Source organism: Xenopus tropicalis, chromosome 9 (assembly GCF_000004195.4).
Source record: "Xenopus tropicalis strain Nigerian chromosome 9, UCB_Xtro_10.0, whole genome shotgun sequence".
Classification (NCBI taxonomy): domain Eukaryota; kingdom Metazoa; phylum Chordata; class Amphibia; order Anura; family Pipidae; genus Xenopus; species Xenopus tropicalis.
The window spans coordinates 59,460,021-59,476,456 of NC_030685.2; the positions used below are offsets into that span (position 1 = coordinate 59,460,021).

General features: G+C 42.0%; 1 protein-coding gene across 8 annotated transcripts in view; it reads right to left on the bottom strand.

Annotated features, from left to right (window-relative positions):
• Positions 1 to 16,436, bottom strand: part of trpm8b (transient receptor potential cation channel subfamily M member 8b) — a 38,745-nt gene that overhangs the window by 18,893 nt on the left and 3,416 nt on the right. For 3 of the 8 annotated variants that reach the window (XR_004220350.1, XM_012970202.3, XM_012970201.3), the window contains exons 2-12: positions 15,148 to 15,182; positions 13,648 to 13,757; positions 12,699 to 12,772; positions 11,970 to 12,126; positions 11,257 to 11,434; positions 10,293 to 10,465; positions 9,831 to 10,005; positions 8,946 to 9,013; positions 7,941 to 8,141; positions 7,569 to 7,671; positions 6,232 to 6,350 (exon numbers count right to left, since the gene is read on the bottom strand). Coding sequence is in view for 7 of the 8 variants with exons in the window: in XM_012970202.3 (XP_012825656.2) it covers positions 6,232 to 6,350; positions 7,569 to 7,671; positions 7,941 to 8,141; positions 8,946 to 9,013; positions 9,831 to 10,005; positions 10,293 to 10,465; positions 11,257 to 11,434; positions 11,970 to 12,126; positions 12,699 to 12,772; positions 13,648 to 13,737 (1,338 nt within the window). In the remaining variant the exon portion in view is untranslated. 8 annotated transcript variants of the gene reach the window in all.

Here is a 16,436-nt window from a genome sequence, read left to right on the forward strand (position 1 = left end):
TTTAAAAAAATGAAGATAGCGTGCCAAGCACAGAAGACAGAAAAATTCAGGATTTACCTGTCCAAAAAGTTTGGCTTAAAATTAAGCCAGTAGGATTTGCACCCTAGTTTGTACGGTGGTGGAGGAGGACGCTAAAGGACAGCTGTGTGTGGTGTCAAGCGGCGTGCAGAGAAGGACAGCTGCATGGCCAGTCAGAACAAGTCTTCCGGCGTGCAGTAACCCTCCGAGATCCATGCCTCATTCATTTTAATAAAGGTCAGGTAATCAACACTTTTGTGACCAAGGCGAGTTCTCTTCTCAGTTACAATCCCTCCTGCTGCACTAAAGGTCCTTTCTGAGAGGACACTTGAGGCAGGGCAAGACAAGAGATTTATGGCAAATTGTGACAGCTCTGGCCACAGATCAAGCCTGCGCACCCAGTAGTCCAGGGGTTCATCGCTCCTCAGAGTGTCAATATCTGCAGTTAATGCCAGGTAGTCCGCTACCTGCCGGTCGAGGCGTTCTCTGAGGGTGGATCCAGAAGGGTCCTGGCGCTGCCTTGGACTGAAAAAACTTTGCATGTCTGACATTACAGAGTGGCCAAAGTGCATTGTCCTTGCAGGTGTGCTCGTGGGAGGATTACCGGCACCTCTGCCCCTGGAATGTGGAGTGACATCACCCTTAAAAGCATTGTACAACATGTTTTGCAGGCTGGTTTGGAAATGCAGCATCCTTTCGGACTTGTGGTACGTTGGTAACATTTCTGCCACTTTATGCTTGTAACGAGGGTCTAGTAGCGTTGCCACCCAGTACAGGTCCTTCTCCTTAAGCCTCTTGATACGGGGGTCCTTCAACAGGCATGACAGCATGAAAGACCCCATTCTCACAAGGTTGGAGGCAGAGGTATCCATCTCCCCTTCCTCATTATCAAGGACTACGTCCTCATCCACCACCGTCTCCTCTCCCCAGCCACGTACAAGACCAGGGCTCCACAAAAGGTGACCACAAGCCCCCCTGGGAAGCCTGCTCCTGTTGGTCTTCTGCCTCCACAAAGCCACCTTCCTCCTCTGACTCCACTTCTGACACCTCTCCCTGCGTTGCAGCAGGTGCCTGGGAACGTTCTGGTGATTCCGCCCAGAAATCATGCTCTTGGTCACGCTGGTCTACAGCATCATCTGTCACTCGTCGCACGGCACGCTCAAGAAAAAAAGCAAAGGGTATTAGGTCGCTGATGGTGCCTTCAGTGCGACTAACCATATTTGTAACCTCTTCAAAAGGGCGCATCAGCCTGCAGGCGTCGCGCATAAGCACCCAGTAACGGGGAAAAAAAATCCCCAGCTCTGCAGATCCAGTCCTACCACCCAGTTCAAATAAGCATTCATTGACGGCTCTTTGTTGTTGCAGCAGACGTTCAAACATCATTAGCGTGGAATTCCAGCGAGTCTGGCTGTCGCAAATTAAACGCCTGACTGGCAACTTGTGCCCCCGCTGAATGTCAGCAAGGCATGCCATGGCTGTGTAGGAACGTCTGAAATGGCCAGACACCTTCCTGGACTGCCTGAGAATGTCATGCAATCCGTTGGCAAATCGAGACAAACCGTTGGACTATCAAATTTAAAACATGTGCCATGCAGGGCACATGTGTTAAATTGCCCAGTCTCAGTGCTGCCAACAGATTGCTTCTGTTGTCACACACCATTTTTCCGATTTTCAGTTGGTGTGGGGTCAGCCACCGATCGGCCTGTGAGTGCAGAGATGACAGGAGTGCAGATCCGGTATGGTTTCTACTTTCCAGGCACGTCATGCCCAAGACAGCATGACAACGGCGTACCTGGCACGTCGAATAGCCTATGTGGAGCTGGGGGTGCACAGGTGTGGAGGAGGACACAGCAGCAGAGGAGGAAGAAGCCGAGGAAGAAGCCAAGTTAGAAGATGACTTAGAAGACGACTTAGAAGACGAGTTAGAGTGCAAAGGAGGAGTAGAGGTGGTGGCAGACCCGCATGCAACCCGTGGCGGTGACACCAACTCCATTGTTGTTGAACCACGCATTCCCTGCTTCCCAGCCATCACCAGGTTCACCCAGTGGGCAGTGTAGGTGACATACCTGCCCTGACCATGTTTGGAGGACCATGTGTCAGTAGTCACATGGACCTTTGCCCCAACACTAAATGACAGAGATGCGGTGACTTGGCTCTGCACATGCTGGTACAGGTGTGGTATTCCCTTCTGTGAAAAAAACTTGCGGCTGGGTACCTTCCACTGCGGTGTCCCAATTGCTACAAATTGGTGGAAAGCCTCAGAGTCCACCAGCTGGTATGGTAAAAGCTGGCGGGCTAAGAGTGCAGACAATCCAGCTGTCAGACGCCGGGCAAAGGGATGACTCGGAGGCATTGGTTTCTTACGCTCAAACATGGCCCTCACAAAAACTTGGCTGGGGGCAGATGAGCAGGAACTGGTGGTCAAGGCGGAAGGCGGAGTGGAGGGTGGTTGAGACGGGTCAAGGACAGCAGAGGTAGAGCAGTAAGATGCTGGAGCAGAAGGAGGGTGGCTTAGCGTTTGGCTGCTGCCTTTGAGGTGTTGCTCCCATAGTGCTTTGTGTTTGGCGTTCATGTGCCTTCGCATAGCAGTTGTACCTAAGTGGGTGTTGGGCTTCCCAAGACTCAGTTTCTGACTGCACTCATTGCAAATTACAGCGCTTTTGTCAGAGGCACACACATTAAAAAAATGCCACACTGCTGAGCCTTTTGATGTGGGCTTTCTAGCAGTAACAGTAGAAGTTGGCGGGTGCATTGGCTGGCTGACCACAGGTGCCGATTCATGTTGTTGCCCTACTGTTCCCTGGGAGCTGTCCCTGCTTCTTCTAAGTCTTATTCTCCTCCTGCCTCTCTGACTCTCCGTCTCTCCATCTGAACTATCCTCCTCTTGCTCTCTTCTTGTGGGCACCCAGAAAACATCAAGCTCCTCATCATCATTCTCCTCAGATGCATCAATTTCTTCTGACAGCTCACAGAAGACAGCAGCAGCGGGGACCTCATCACACCTTATGTCCATCTCTGTTGTGTTGCCTGCCTGAATTATGATATCTGGTGTAACGTCCTCATCTCCTTCATCTTCTTCTGGCAATAATGGTTGCGCATCACTCAGTTCAACAAACTCATGAGTAAATAACTCCTCTGACTCCAGTGAAGAAGGGGCGGCGGTGGTGGAGGAAGTGGTACGTGGGGTGCCCATAGCAGAGGAGGATGAGGATGTTGTGGCAAAGTTAGAAACAGTAGAGGATGGGGTGTGCTGTGTAAGCCAGTCAACTACCTCTTCAGCATTTTGGGAGTTCAGGGTAAGTGCCTTCGGAAAACTGGGCAATTTCCTAGGGCCACAGGATATCATAGCAGCACGGCCCCTAGTGCCTCTGTGTGGCGGCCTGCCTTTGCCTGGCATTTTTTTTATTTTTACAAAACAACAACAACTTGGGTGATGTTTATGGACACGGAATTATTATTGTTATTTAGACAAATTGTGAAAAAGCTCACACAGCTAGGTGGCACTTGGTTGCAGACACCGGGCAACAAGGCCTGCAAGGGCAACGTATACAGTAGTGGATACGGAATATATTATTGCTGGTGGAAAACTATCACTCAGGTGATGTTTCTGGACACGGAATTATTATTGTTATTTAGACAAATTGTGAAAAAGCTCACACAGCTAGGTGGTACTTGGTTGCAGACACCGGGCAACAAGGCCTGCAAGGGCAACGTATACAGTAGTGGATACAGAATATATTATTGCTGGTGGAAAACCGTCACTCAGGTGATGTTTCTGGACATGGAATTATTATTGTTATTTAGACAAATTGTGAAAAAGCTCACACAGCTAGGTGGCACTTGGTTGCAGACACCGGGCAACAAGGCCTGCAAGGGCAACGTATACAGTAGTGGATACGGAATATATTATTGCTGGTGGAAAACCGTCACTCAGGTGATGTTTCTGGACACGGAATTATTATTGTTATTTAGACAAATTGTGAAAAAGCTCACACAGCTAGGTGGCACTTGGTTGCAGACACCGGGCAACAAGGCCTGCAAGGGCAACGTATACAGTAGTGGATACGGAATATATTATTGCTGGTGGAAAACCGTCACTCAGGTGATGTTTCTGGACACGGAATTATTATTGTTATTTAGACAAATTGTGAAAAAGCTCACACAGCTAGGTGGCACTTGGTTGCAGACACCGGGCAACAAGGCCTGCAAGGGCAACGTATACAGTAGTGGATACGGAATATATTATTGCTGGTGGAAAACCGTCACTCAGGTGATGTTTCTGGACACGGAATTATTATTGTTATTTAGACAAATTGTGAAAAAGCTCACACAGCTAGGTGGCACTTGGTTGCAGACACCGGGCAACAAGGCCTGCAAGGGCAACGTATACAGTAGTGGATACGGAATATATTATTGCTGGTGGAAAACCGTCACTCAGGTGATGTTTCTGGACACGGAATTATTATTGTTATTTAGACAAATTGTGAAAAAGCTCACACAGCTAGGTGGCACTTGGTTGCAGACACCGGGCAACAAGGCCTGCAAGGGCAACATATACAGTAGTGGATATGGAATATATTATTGCTGGTGGAAAACCGTCACTCAGGTGATGTTTCTGGACACGGAATTATTATTGTTATTTAGAGAAATTGTGAAAAAGCTCATACAGCTAGGTGGCACTTGGTTGCAGACACCGGGCAACAAGGCCTGCAAGGGCAACGTATACAGTAGTGGATACGGAATATATTATTGCTGGTGGAAAACCGTCACTCAGGTGATGTTTCTGGACACGGAATTATTATTGTTATTTAGAGAAATTGTGAAAAAGCTCACACAGCTAGGTGGCACTTGGTTGCAGACACCGGGCAACAAGGCCTGCAAGGGCAACGTATACAGTAGTGGATACGGAATATATTATTGCTGGTGGAAAACCGTCACTCAGGTGATGTTTCTGGACAAGGAATTATTATTGTTATTTAGACAAATTGTTATTTAGACAAAAAATACAGAGCAGTAGAAAGTAGATTACTAGCCAGAAAACCTACTTAAACTCTGCCTCAAATCAATGCACAGCTCCTATCCCCACACAAATACAGAGCAGTAGTAGATTACTAGCCAGAAAACCTACTTAAACTCTCCCTCAAATCAATACACAGCTCCTCTCCCCACACAAATACAGAGCAGTAGAAAGTAGATTACTAGCCAGAAATCCTACTTAAACTCTGCCTCAAATCAATGCACAGCTCCTATCCCCACACAAATACAGAGCAGTAGAAAGTAGATTACTATCCAGAAATCCTACTTAAACTCTGCCTCAAATCAATGCACAGCTCCTATCCCCACACAAATACAGAGCAGTAGTAGATTACTAGCCAGAAAACCTACTTAAACTCTCCCTCAAATCAATACACAGCTCTCTCCCTACACTATCTCTTCAAGCACACACAGGCAGAATGTAAAATGGCTGCTGGGCTTCGGTTTATATATGGAAGGGAGTGGTCCAAGGGGGTGGGGTGGCCCAGGAGGGAGAGCTGCCTGATTGGCTGACATGTATCTGCTGGTCTGGGGTGAGAGGTCAAAATTTGGCGCCAGCTAAGGCGAACCCAAATGGCGAACATCGCCAAAAGTTCGCGAATTTGCGGACTTGCGAACAACCGATGTTCGCGCGAATTAGTTCGCCGGCGAACAGTTCGCTACATCCCTATTGAGAAGCCTCTGTATAAATAAACCTCTCTCTTTCCCATGTTACAGACTGTTATCTTTTTAGCTCAAGAGCAGCTCATGATACAGCAGCTTCTCAATGGTCTGTGGGTTTGTTTGGCTTTGCTCTTTGGGATTAGGAAGCAGACCGTTGTTTTAGTTTCATTTTCAAATTTTGCCCTGTTTTAGAGCAAGAAATACAATATATAGATATTTCCTAATTAAGAATAGGCAACAAGTATGTTCAGCACAAGCCATATTCACTGAACCAATGCCAAAAAAGGGGGTAAACTGTCCTTTTTAAGATAACAGTGGTAGGAGGGGTTATAAACCACTACCTAACCTTGGTTAACATCTTTATCCATCCATCATCCATGATAACATATGGGGGTTTGTAACATCCTGTGGGCTTGTGCTATGGATCAGACATTTCCTGGTGACTTCTGAGGATGAAGAAACCCACTATGCTTTACTGTAGGTGCCATGTTACGTGACTGAATGGTTTCCTCTTACCTTCCAATGCTGCCCATTAGCAAAAAGCTCATTGTTTGCCAGTTCCAGCTGGTTCCACTCCAGGAGAAGCTTCAGTTGTGCATTCCAGTTACCCTTATCCAGTTCCCTGGTGCTGTAAGCTGGAGGGGAGTACAACACAGACTAGCACACTTTGGGCCAGTTACATCAAAAAACTTTATTTTATGGTTTATCACATGAAAACTTATGAGCAACAAGAAAATCTTTTCTTCTAATTCAGATCCAGTTTTTCCCCATAAACATCAATTGAGTTTAAATGTGATAAACAGTGAGATGAGTTTTTCTCACTGAATTGCATCTGGAAAATTCTGGAACTGAATTAGGTGATAAACTTTTCTCATCAAAATTTAAATAGGAGATCAGCTTTTCTCATCAAATTGTATTAACGAAAAACAGATTTAAATGATTTAGTGTAAAACTATTTAATCTGTGCTTGAATTATAGAAATATCAGTGCCTTGGAATTCATAGTATTCGAATGGTCAGGGCTTGACCTACGTGTGGAAATATTAGCTATTTTCTCTCTTTTTCCAGTTAATAATATATCCAAAGAATTAGATTAGACCTGTAGATATTGGGGTTGAGGAAAAAAATGGAACACCTACCATAATTACCGGTAAGATCTTTGGGGGGCATTGCTGTGTTTTAACATGATTCTTGGAAGTTTATAATAAACAGCTACTGAGGTCCCTATGCTGCACCAAAAGTGAGTCCCTGTCATTTAGCCAGTTGCCAACTTATTTATTGCTATGTTTAAAGTAATGGTTCTACTGGGGACCCATCCCCCATCACCCTTAGGTTATATGGATTGACAGAAGGATGAGATTAATAAACTGATGCTTAGGGGACACAGGAATTTCTCGGGAATCTATAGCAAATTTTGTACTGGTTTATAGCTAAACCTTTGCAGGAATACTTATTTATTAGGAATATATATTTGTCTGTTGATTAATATACCAAATTATCTTAGGATGAATGCTGAGGGAGAGCAATTTTGTGTGGTTATTGCTGTCATTGCCAATGTAGTGCTATTATTTGGTGTTTTGTTGGCCATGTGGGAAGTGATTTTGCCCCATGTGATAGTACACTAAGGGCATCATGAGTATAAAGGATGAAAGTTGGAAAGAGAACCATAAGAATTTTTTATCAGGTATAATATGAGAGGACAGTCTAGGATGAGCTCATTGTTCTGGTGGGGTAGATAATTGTGTAGAGGGCAAGAGATATCGATGATATTGTATATACATGATAACATTAGCACCAACACACATACATATATATGAGGTCAGTATACCCATATTGCCCAAATTGCCAAATCACCTTTGTACAAGGCAGCAGAAATGGCATCGCTCACAGTTTCATCCCCAGCTTCATCAATTTTAATGACGGTCAGAAGATTTGGGCTTTCCATAATCTCTTTTATCTGCCAATAAAACAAAAACAGAATAAAAAAAATACATATATACTGTATATACTGTACACACAACTCAGGGGTATACACAAAACAATGTAGAAAACACCTGCTCGGGTGCAAGAAAAATAAAAAACAAGCAAAAAAGAGTTCTGCACTCGCGGGTCTCAGGATTTTGTGGGAAAATAGTTTAATTTCTTTTCATTTATTACCAGTCTTAGACATATCCAGCTTAAATGCAAATCATCATAATGTTTAACTATAAACTAGTGCTAACATACCCATTGAATCCAGGCCTCCAGTTCATCCTCCGTCAGACGAGACACAGTGTATTTTAGGAAATGAAGCATCTTCTCTTTGATTATTGTGGATGGAACTGATGTACCCTCTGTTTCCACCAAGCTGGCAATAACATCTGCTATTTGCCCAGATCCCTCAACCACAACACAGGGGATCTTACTTTTTATGGCTCTATTTATTGCCTGACAAGAAGAAAAACAAGGGGACATTATTATTACAATGAAGAGTGAGAGTGAGAGTCAATTGTGATTACACAATTGAAGTGGTTTTCATCCACATTTCCAGTGGTACTGAAATTATTATTAAGCTTATTATTAAGTTGATACCACATGGAGCGGAGGCTGAGAATCCACGATCCTTGTGGCATCACATCCCCTTGTGGAGAATCTTTTGCCAATGTTACAGGCTAGTTTTTACAAACCCCTGTAGATAGGGGTTATAGGGGTCATTAACAAACCCACACACAAGTGCAGGAGCTCTAAGATTGATGCAAAAAGAGAAATTATTGATTCAATTCATTAAGGTAATTGTGTCCAAACACCCTCCTGCAGTTCTACTTGGTTATGCTTCTATAACCAACAAGGGGCTCACAAGCAACATGTTGCTCACAATGACTTCAAAGTAGGTGCTCATTTTTAAATTCCAGTTTGAAGGCAAATTTTAGAAGCATAAAAATACAGGTTTACTGCAATCAGCCTGGTAGACTACATGGGGCTACCAATTAACCAATTTCAGCCCTTATTTGGCATCCTGAGGAACTTTTTTTTAATGCCTGTGTGGATTCCCTGCACTTTTTAAATTTGAGTATGGCTCCCAATCATGGGTAAGAAAGGTTGGTTCCTTAAAAGAATGCTTGCACTAGATTACACTTCAAAGTTGCAGAGTCATTGCACTGCACCCAGTGTCAAAATAATAAAGAAGACACATAATAATATGAGAGAATGGGTAACTTGGCTTTCCTGTTTTCCATTAATGATGCCACTTACCTTAAGTGTTTCCTTCCCTCCTGAATGAACAAAGCATACAATTGGAATTTTTCCACTGTAATCAGAATCTGTGAAATTCCAATAAAAAGTAGAACTGAGATGAGTATATTGGGGATTTCAAGCTACAATTTGGCACACATCGCTGTTCTATTACCACAATTTTCAAAATAAAAAGTGGGGAAGGGGGAGCAGGTTGCAGTTTGTCACTTCATATTGTTTGTAGCTGAAAATAAGGCAGATATCTATTGGATTAAAAATCCCATCAGGATGAGAACCACATTGACTCACTGACCCCTCTCCCAATGGCTTGCATTGCTGCCTATTATGATCCAATTGTTTGGCCAGAGCACAAGGTGGCAAAGATCTGCTCATTTGGCAACTATAACAAATTAACAAATCTTGAGGTATATGATCACCTTAACAGCCCCTCTCATATTCATTATGCCAGAAATGAATAAGCAAAATATAAAGCAGCTTACAGTGCTCCATGCTGCCTCCCAAAGACATAAGTGGAATTTGTGTGAAAGCATCAGCACTTCTTGTTGGCTAATTATCACCTAAGAATTCTCTAGTGCAATTGTTCAGGCTGCAACTGGCAGGTCTTTGTTAATAAATATTCCCTGTAATCACTAAACACACAAACTATAGTACATAGAGCTGAAAATACGCAGTCTTTATTACAAACATATTATTCTGTTTTTTTGCGGTGCAATTGATATTTTTACTTATCTGTGAAAACCCAAATGGCAGCTTCCACATGTACGTATGAAAGCAAATAAACTGTCTGGGCATTAACACATATTTCACAGTTTAGTTAAGACTGAAAAAAAACCTTATGTATAAAAATGAGTTCCCTGATTTCTTACTACCATGTTTGTCACTTACCTGGAGCCGTGAGTTCAGATATACACCCCTCCAGTGAAGCACGGAGTTCAGCTTCAATTGTTGGATGTTTATGGGATCCATTGTCTACAAGGATAAAGTGAGTGTGGTTGTTGTCGAGACAGTAAAGCCCATCTTCCTTCTTCTCATCCATTACATAATGGGCAATGTATTTCCCCTGTAACATGGTAATTAAGATTAACAAAAAGTCATTAAGAACATTGCTTACTGGCCTGTTTAGGCTTCTGCATAAGCACTTGTTATTGCCCCCTCACAATACTGCACTTATGTACTTCCATACCTGCATAAGACTACAGCCTACTGGTAGCCAAAATAATGATCCCATGATAGTTAATTCTTTCCATTTCTTTAGCGATATGGGAAAAAATAATTTGTAACAACAAAGGGAGGGTCTTATTACTTCCATCTACTCAGCAGCTTTCTATTCTAGATACATGTGCAAACCTCATCATCTGGGCTCCGAATTAACGAGTCACGATTGGAGATCATTCCCCAGGCTGCAATACCAATGGCCGCCACTTTTCCTTCTGAGCTTTGGCTAATGGTGTTATCTCTGACCACTTCTCCAATGTACTTTGTCAAGCCATTGTGAGTGCCCCCTGTGAAGATCCAAGCTCCTGGAATTTAAGATAACATAACTATAAGTGAAAAACAGCCCATATAACCTCTGAAATATAGCTACTGCCTTTTTATACACTGACATACAACCCCATGGTGTCAGTTTCCTAAAGTGTGATGGAATGTGATAAAGATTTGTGCCAGAGGAAACGCTAGTAATTTGTTTCTAGAGAAGAAATGCAAGTAAATCCTATCTAGGCTATGTAAGCTTTTTTGCAAGGTTTAATGCCAGAATTGTCACCAAATAAGAGATAATATTATCAGCAATTTCTATCATTACCTGGAAAATGGCGTTATGCGAACAACCAGTAAATGAATGCCCATGTTCTTCAGAAGTCCTTGTGTTGCTTACAGTCATGCTGTAGAACAGGGATCCCCAACCTTTGTTACTCATGAGCCACAGGCAGATGTAAAAAGTGTTGGTGAGCCACACAAGCATAAAAAAAAGATCTTTGGTGCTAAATAAGGACTGTGATTGGCTATTTGGTAGCCTATTGTAGACTGATGGCCTGCAGGAGGTTCTGCTTGGAGTCAAGCTTTTATTTCTGTGGTTTCAAAACTTGCCTCCAAGCCAGAAATTTAGAAAATGGACACCTAAGGGGTTGGTGAGCATCATGTTGCTCACGAGCCACTGGTAGGGGACCATTACTGTAGGGGCTCAAGCTGTACCATTCCTTCTCAATCTCTACTCCCTGAATACAAAACTTCCTTTTCTTATTCCTATTTTACACAGTACGCCTATATGTGTGTATTTAAGAGCACACTCATCATTTCACTTCAGTTGGATTACCCTTGCTCTGAGCAATATAAATCAGGCGTCTGATGATTTTGCGTATTCTTGGTTTCAAAGAAAAGTTCCTGGCACCTCCAGTCACAGAAATTATAAGGTTTGGGGTCTTCAGCTGCCAGTAACTGGTCATAAGCTTATACAGAATCGCAGGGGCTGTGTCTCTGGACAATCGAATGTACTAAGGAGACAAAAGCGGAAATTTTGGTGGTACAGAGAAAATAAGCCATGATAATTAGTGATATGTTCAACATATTCTGCAAATCCATTTGCAATGCCTATTATCTTCAAACAGTAGGAGAAGCACCTCTTAGACACAAGCGAAAAAGTGCACCCCTTCGTGCTAATTTGGGAAGGCTCTTGCACCTCCCTGCGCTTTGTGCTCTGCTCTAGGTGTCTGATAAAAAAATTCCAGGTGCTCAGTGATAAGTGCAGCATTGGTATGTGCAGCTATCTAATTGCCTTAGGGCAGGGCCCCAATGTGGGCTGCTAGAGGGAGAGAGGGGAGGACGGCTACATGAATCAAGCACAGACTAACTTCCTTTTTTGTGCACTTTACACAGTGTGTGGGGCACTGTAAATAAGCCTTTGCCTGGAACAAGAGAGATTACATAAGAACACAAACTAACCAAAGCTTTCAAAACACATCTGTTTTTATAAAAAATACAACTCATTGCATTTTTTGTTTTACTGCATTTTATTCTATGAGGACTTACTTTTGCTCTTCTTCCAAAGGTCTCAAATTGAATCTCCCCATATGCATCTGTGGATAGTTCTTTTGTGTGCCTCGTGTAATTCCACCTATCATTCTGATTGGTCTGTACACCTTCAGTGTGCTGTCTCTTGAGATATCCACACTTGCACAGACTCTCCCTGAGACAACAAGAGAGAACGTAATCCACCCACCAACCTACCTAGACTGAAGAAAGATGCCTTGCAGGGTCATTCATTATCCTAACTGTAAATGTTCAGGAGAATGAATGCATGCCTGAATAGTATTTAAGGTCATGAAGAACCTGGCCTTATGTTTGGAGGTTGTGGTGGGTCACCAGACTGACTACATTAAGGGATAAAATATAATACTATGAAAATCAAATATACTTACAGATGTTTTCTCCTAATCTCTCCTATTGTAATTCTAATCTGTGACGCATTGTGTTATGCTTAGAGGTTCATCCATTAAAGCAACATTTTGGACATTAAGCCATATGTCTTTATGTCATGTCAACATGGGTATTAAAATGCTTATGTGCAGTTGACAGCAGTGACCCAAACAAGTAATTGCATTCCTTGTCCAATTTGTAGGACAATGTTCAAAACTAATTGCTGTCTGGTTACTATTGAGAACTACACTTATGCAATTTATTGCCTATGTTCGTAACTCAGCCCCTACATCTTTGTGGTTCCAGTTTGGAGATACTGTATGTACCATAACTATTGCTTACTGTGAACTGGGATCCTGGGTGAACACTATGCATTCTCTCTTCTTAATATCCTTTATATTGTATCTTTCAACATCCTGTAAACATACAAAGGAGGATTTATAGTAAAATACATGATTCAAGTAATTATAATAAAGTGTAATTCAGCGGGTATGATAGCAGGCTGGCTAAAAACACTGCAGATCATGCCCTTGACGCACAACATAAATAATGTAGGGATCATTTTCAGCAACATCAACTCCATCCTGAGCCAGAAATATTGTCAGTTGACTAATCTAGGTTCACAGGTTCACTAAAACGATAAGCATCCTAGGTTACAGTTAACATATTTTGTGAAAAATCAGGTACACGGGTAAAAAACTGAACTGATTGTGTAGCAAATTGAATATATTTGGCTTGTAATAAAGCCCACCAAGATGCATTTATTAGAAATGTTGATGACTTTCTAAGTGATCTGCTGATCTTACCCTAAACTAAGGAGACAATACCAGCCTATTTGTCACCATGGTATTTTTTTGAGTCACCTCAATCTACAAGTCGGTTAAGGACACAGGCCTGGAGGTTGTCCAGTTATTACCCTGCATAAATATACATTATGCTACCAACAAGAGGTGTGTACACAGCTGCTGTTTTTTAAATTGTACCTTTTTAAGGTTAGATGTTGGAAGGTTTGTTGATCAGGGTTGATGTACTGATGACCACTGCCATAGCAGCCATAACTTCCAATCTGTTTTCTTAAAAAAATACACAGTATTATCTGTTTTTAGTGTATTTCCTTACTACCAACCCCCAAAAAAACCCTACAAAATATCATATTTTTATACTGAGTTTTAATGCACTAATCCATGGGTTTAATCACAGTCTGTCCTCTCATCACAACTGGGCTATTATTATGGCATGCAGCCTAAACCCATACACAGTACTACTATATGGAATTATCATCATTACCTACCCCGGATTGCTGCCCTGCAGGTGACAGCTCAATACTTGAGTATAGATTTTGGGATCCTTCCACGTCATGTTGGTAATTCATTCCTGACATTTGAAGAACCCAGGATGTATCTAAATCAATAATGGTGCAAACAATCACACAGAATAACAAATAACGTGAATTCTAAACAAAGATGTTAACAGGTTTCAGCAGTGTCCTCATCCCTGTGGATTTATTTCATTCTTGCTTTCCCCTTCAGTAACAATAGATTGTGCTAAAGACAATTGTTTTTAAGACATCTACAGGATAGGACATGAAGCTTTGTCGTGTGTTCTCAATAAGTATGTCAGGGCCAGTTAATAGTGATCTGGGCACCAGAAACGAATCTACAGGGCCCCAGGAGGGCTTTCTAAATTGGAAGTGGCATTTATTTGGATGCATGAATACTAAAGAAAGCCTTTCTCAACTTCTAAGCTTGGAAAAACTGGCAGTGGTTGACTCTGATCATGGAGAAGCTACTGAAATACAATGGCCCATCCCTTTTTATATGCCACTCTATATTGGCTGTACTTTTTTAAAGGGTACAAATAACCGCCCTACATAGCTACTACCTAGTGGAAAGCTTGGATGGGTAAATATGGGTCAATTTTAGAGCAATAGGACAACCAAAATACCCCAGCTAACAGCCTTTAGCAAAAGACAGGGCATGTGATCATTTAGGTTATGGCAAACTGATATTTTGTTTGTGCCAATTTAGCTTTCAAGCATAAATGTAAAACATACCCCTGGAACATGTATAATGGCATGTCATTAAAAGGCCAGACAGGGTAAACATGTGGAACATATATAGGTGCACAGACCTATACACATGGAACAGTGTGTGTGACAAGATGCAAGAGGATTGCTATAAATAAAGGTATGGAAACAATCTGGAAACAAATTATCCACAAAGCTCCAAATTATGGGAAGGCCATCTCCCATGGAGTCCATTATAATTAAATGATTCTGTAATAATAAAACAGTACCCTGTACTTGATCCCAACTAAGATATAATGAATCCTTATGGAGGCAAAACAATCCTATTGGGTTTAAATAACATTTAAATGATTTTTTAGTAGACAACGTCTAGAGATCCAAATTAAGGAAAGACCCGTTATCCAGATAACCCTAAGTCTCAAGCATTCTGGATAACAGGTCCCATACTTGTATAGAGAAAACTCTTTTATACTGTGTATGGCATTGCATGGCATACACCCTGCCTTTACATTCCTGATTAGTAGCTTGAAAGATTCTATTTCACTTGTGTAAAGGCTATATTTGCTCTATTGGCAGTAGCAGCTCAGCTCCAGGTCTTTGTTAAGCAGCCAATGGTACTTCTGTAAGAAACCAAAGGTGTGCTAAATGGGAGTTAGAAATGTCACTGCCAGCAAGCTGTTTCTTAAGAATGGGACTGTTTAATAGCCCTCAGAAGACCAGCACTGTTACAAATGCAATATAATAAATATTAAGTTGTGCACTTACATCAGTCAGGGATGGGATCTCCAACACTTTCAAATCTACAAAACAAAGTTAAAGAAACAATTTTCGTATATATAAGGTTGCCTTATGAAAGAAGATCGCGGAAGAAGACGGCCTAACCACAATTGAGGAACTTGCGACAACAGATGTTTACAGGCCATGAACAAGGAAGAGAGTAAATGACTGATGCAAAAAGCTGCTGGCAAGCATGCCCCTGTGAGAGTTATCAGTGATACAGGAAGATGATATATAGACATATATGTCTATGACCTTTAGCTCAGTATAGATGATCTTTAGGTCATTCCTGATTCAGGCTTTTGACAACTGTACTGTACATCCTCTTTCTTCTCGAGAAGTAACACTAAAGGTAGATCATTGGCTTCTATTTTTATGTAGAATACACCCACCATTGGTGCTACCATAAGGCTTATTCCATGATAGTTTTTGGGGATCATGCCTCCTGTGCCTAGTGTGCTACCACCCCAAGAGAACACAGTCCACATTCTTCCGAAAGAGTGCTGCTATGGATTCAGGGAATTGTCATTGCTAAAAGGACTACAGTAACCAAGAAAGCTCCGAGTACCACTGTCCTTGGCACAAAGACGGATAAAGCTGCATCTCAAGACCTCTTATCTCACATATGCCCATTTTTTTATGGCCCCATTTGGAATCATAGCAAAAATGTAGAATCATAGCAGTAACTAATTTAAATAACATTAAATATTTTTCACAACAAATACAGGCAAGAGGTTTTTAAAGCAGCGTTTTTAAAGCAGAAGTAACTAACCTGAGTCCTCTGTGAAAAGAAACACTGCATTCCCTTACTTCTTTACTGTACACATGGGCTTCAGTATCAGACTTCCTTCCTTCTATTTAAACCTTTCAGGGCAGGGGATGAGCCTGTGCAGCTTGCTCCTTTCTTCTCTCCCCTCCCCCTCTTCCTCTTCCCTTTCCCTTCTCCCCCTCCCTTTGCCTCCTCCCGTCAGCAGCAAGAGTGACGTCAGACCAAGCTAAAATGGCAGTTGCTGTCTTAGACAAACAGAGGGAGCTTCTATGGCTGTTTACTCAGGTATAGCAATGCATTCTGCAGAATAAATATGGTGTTCTAGTTTGCACTATTGTAGCTATATATATTGGAAATAAAAGGCACGAGTAAATTTTCTTCTTCTTTAAAAGGAAAATCTAAATATCCTCTATAATCAAGAATCATAAGAATTTTATTATAAGGCACATAGAACTATATTGAATAAAATACAAGAAAGTCACAAGAACATTAAGCACTGCCCACGATC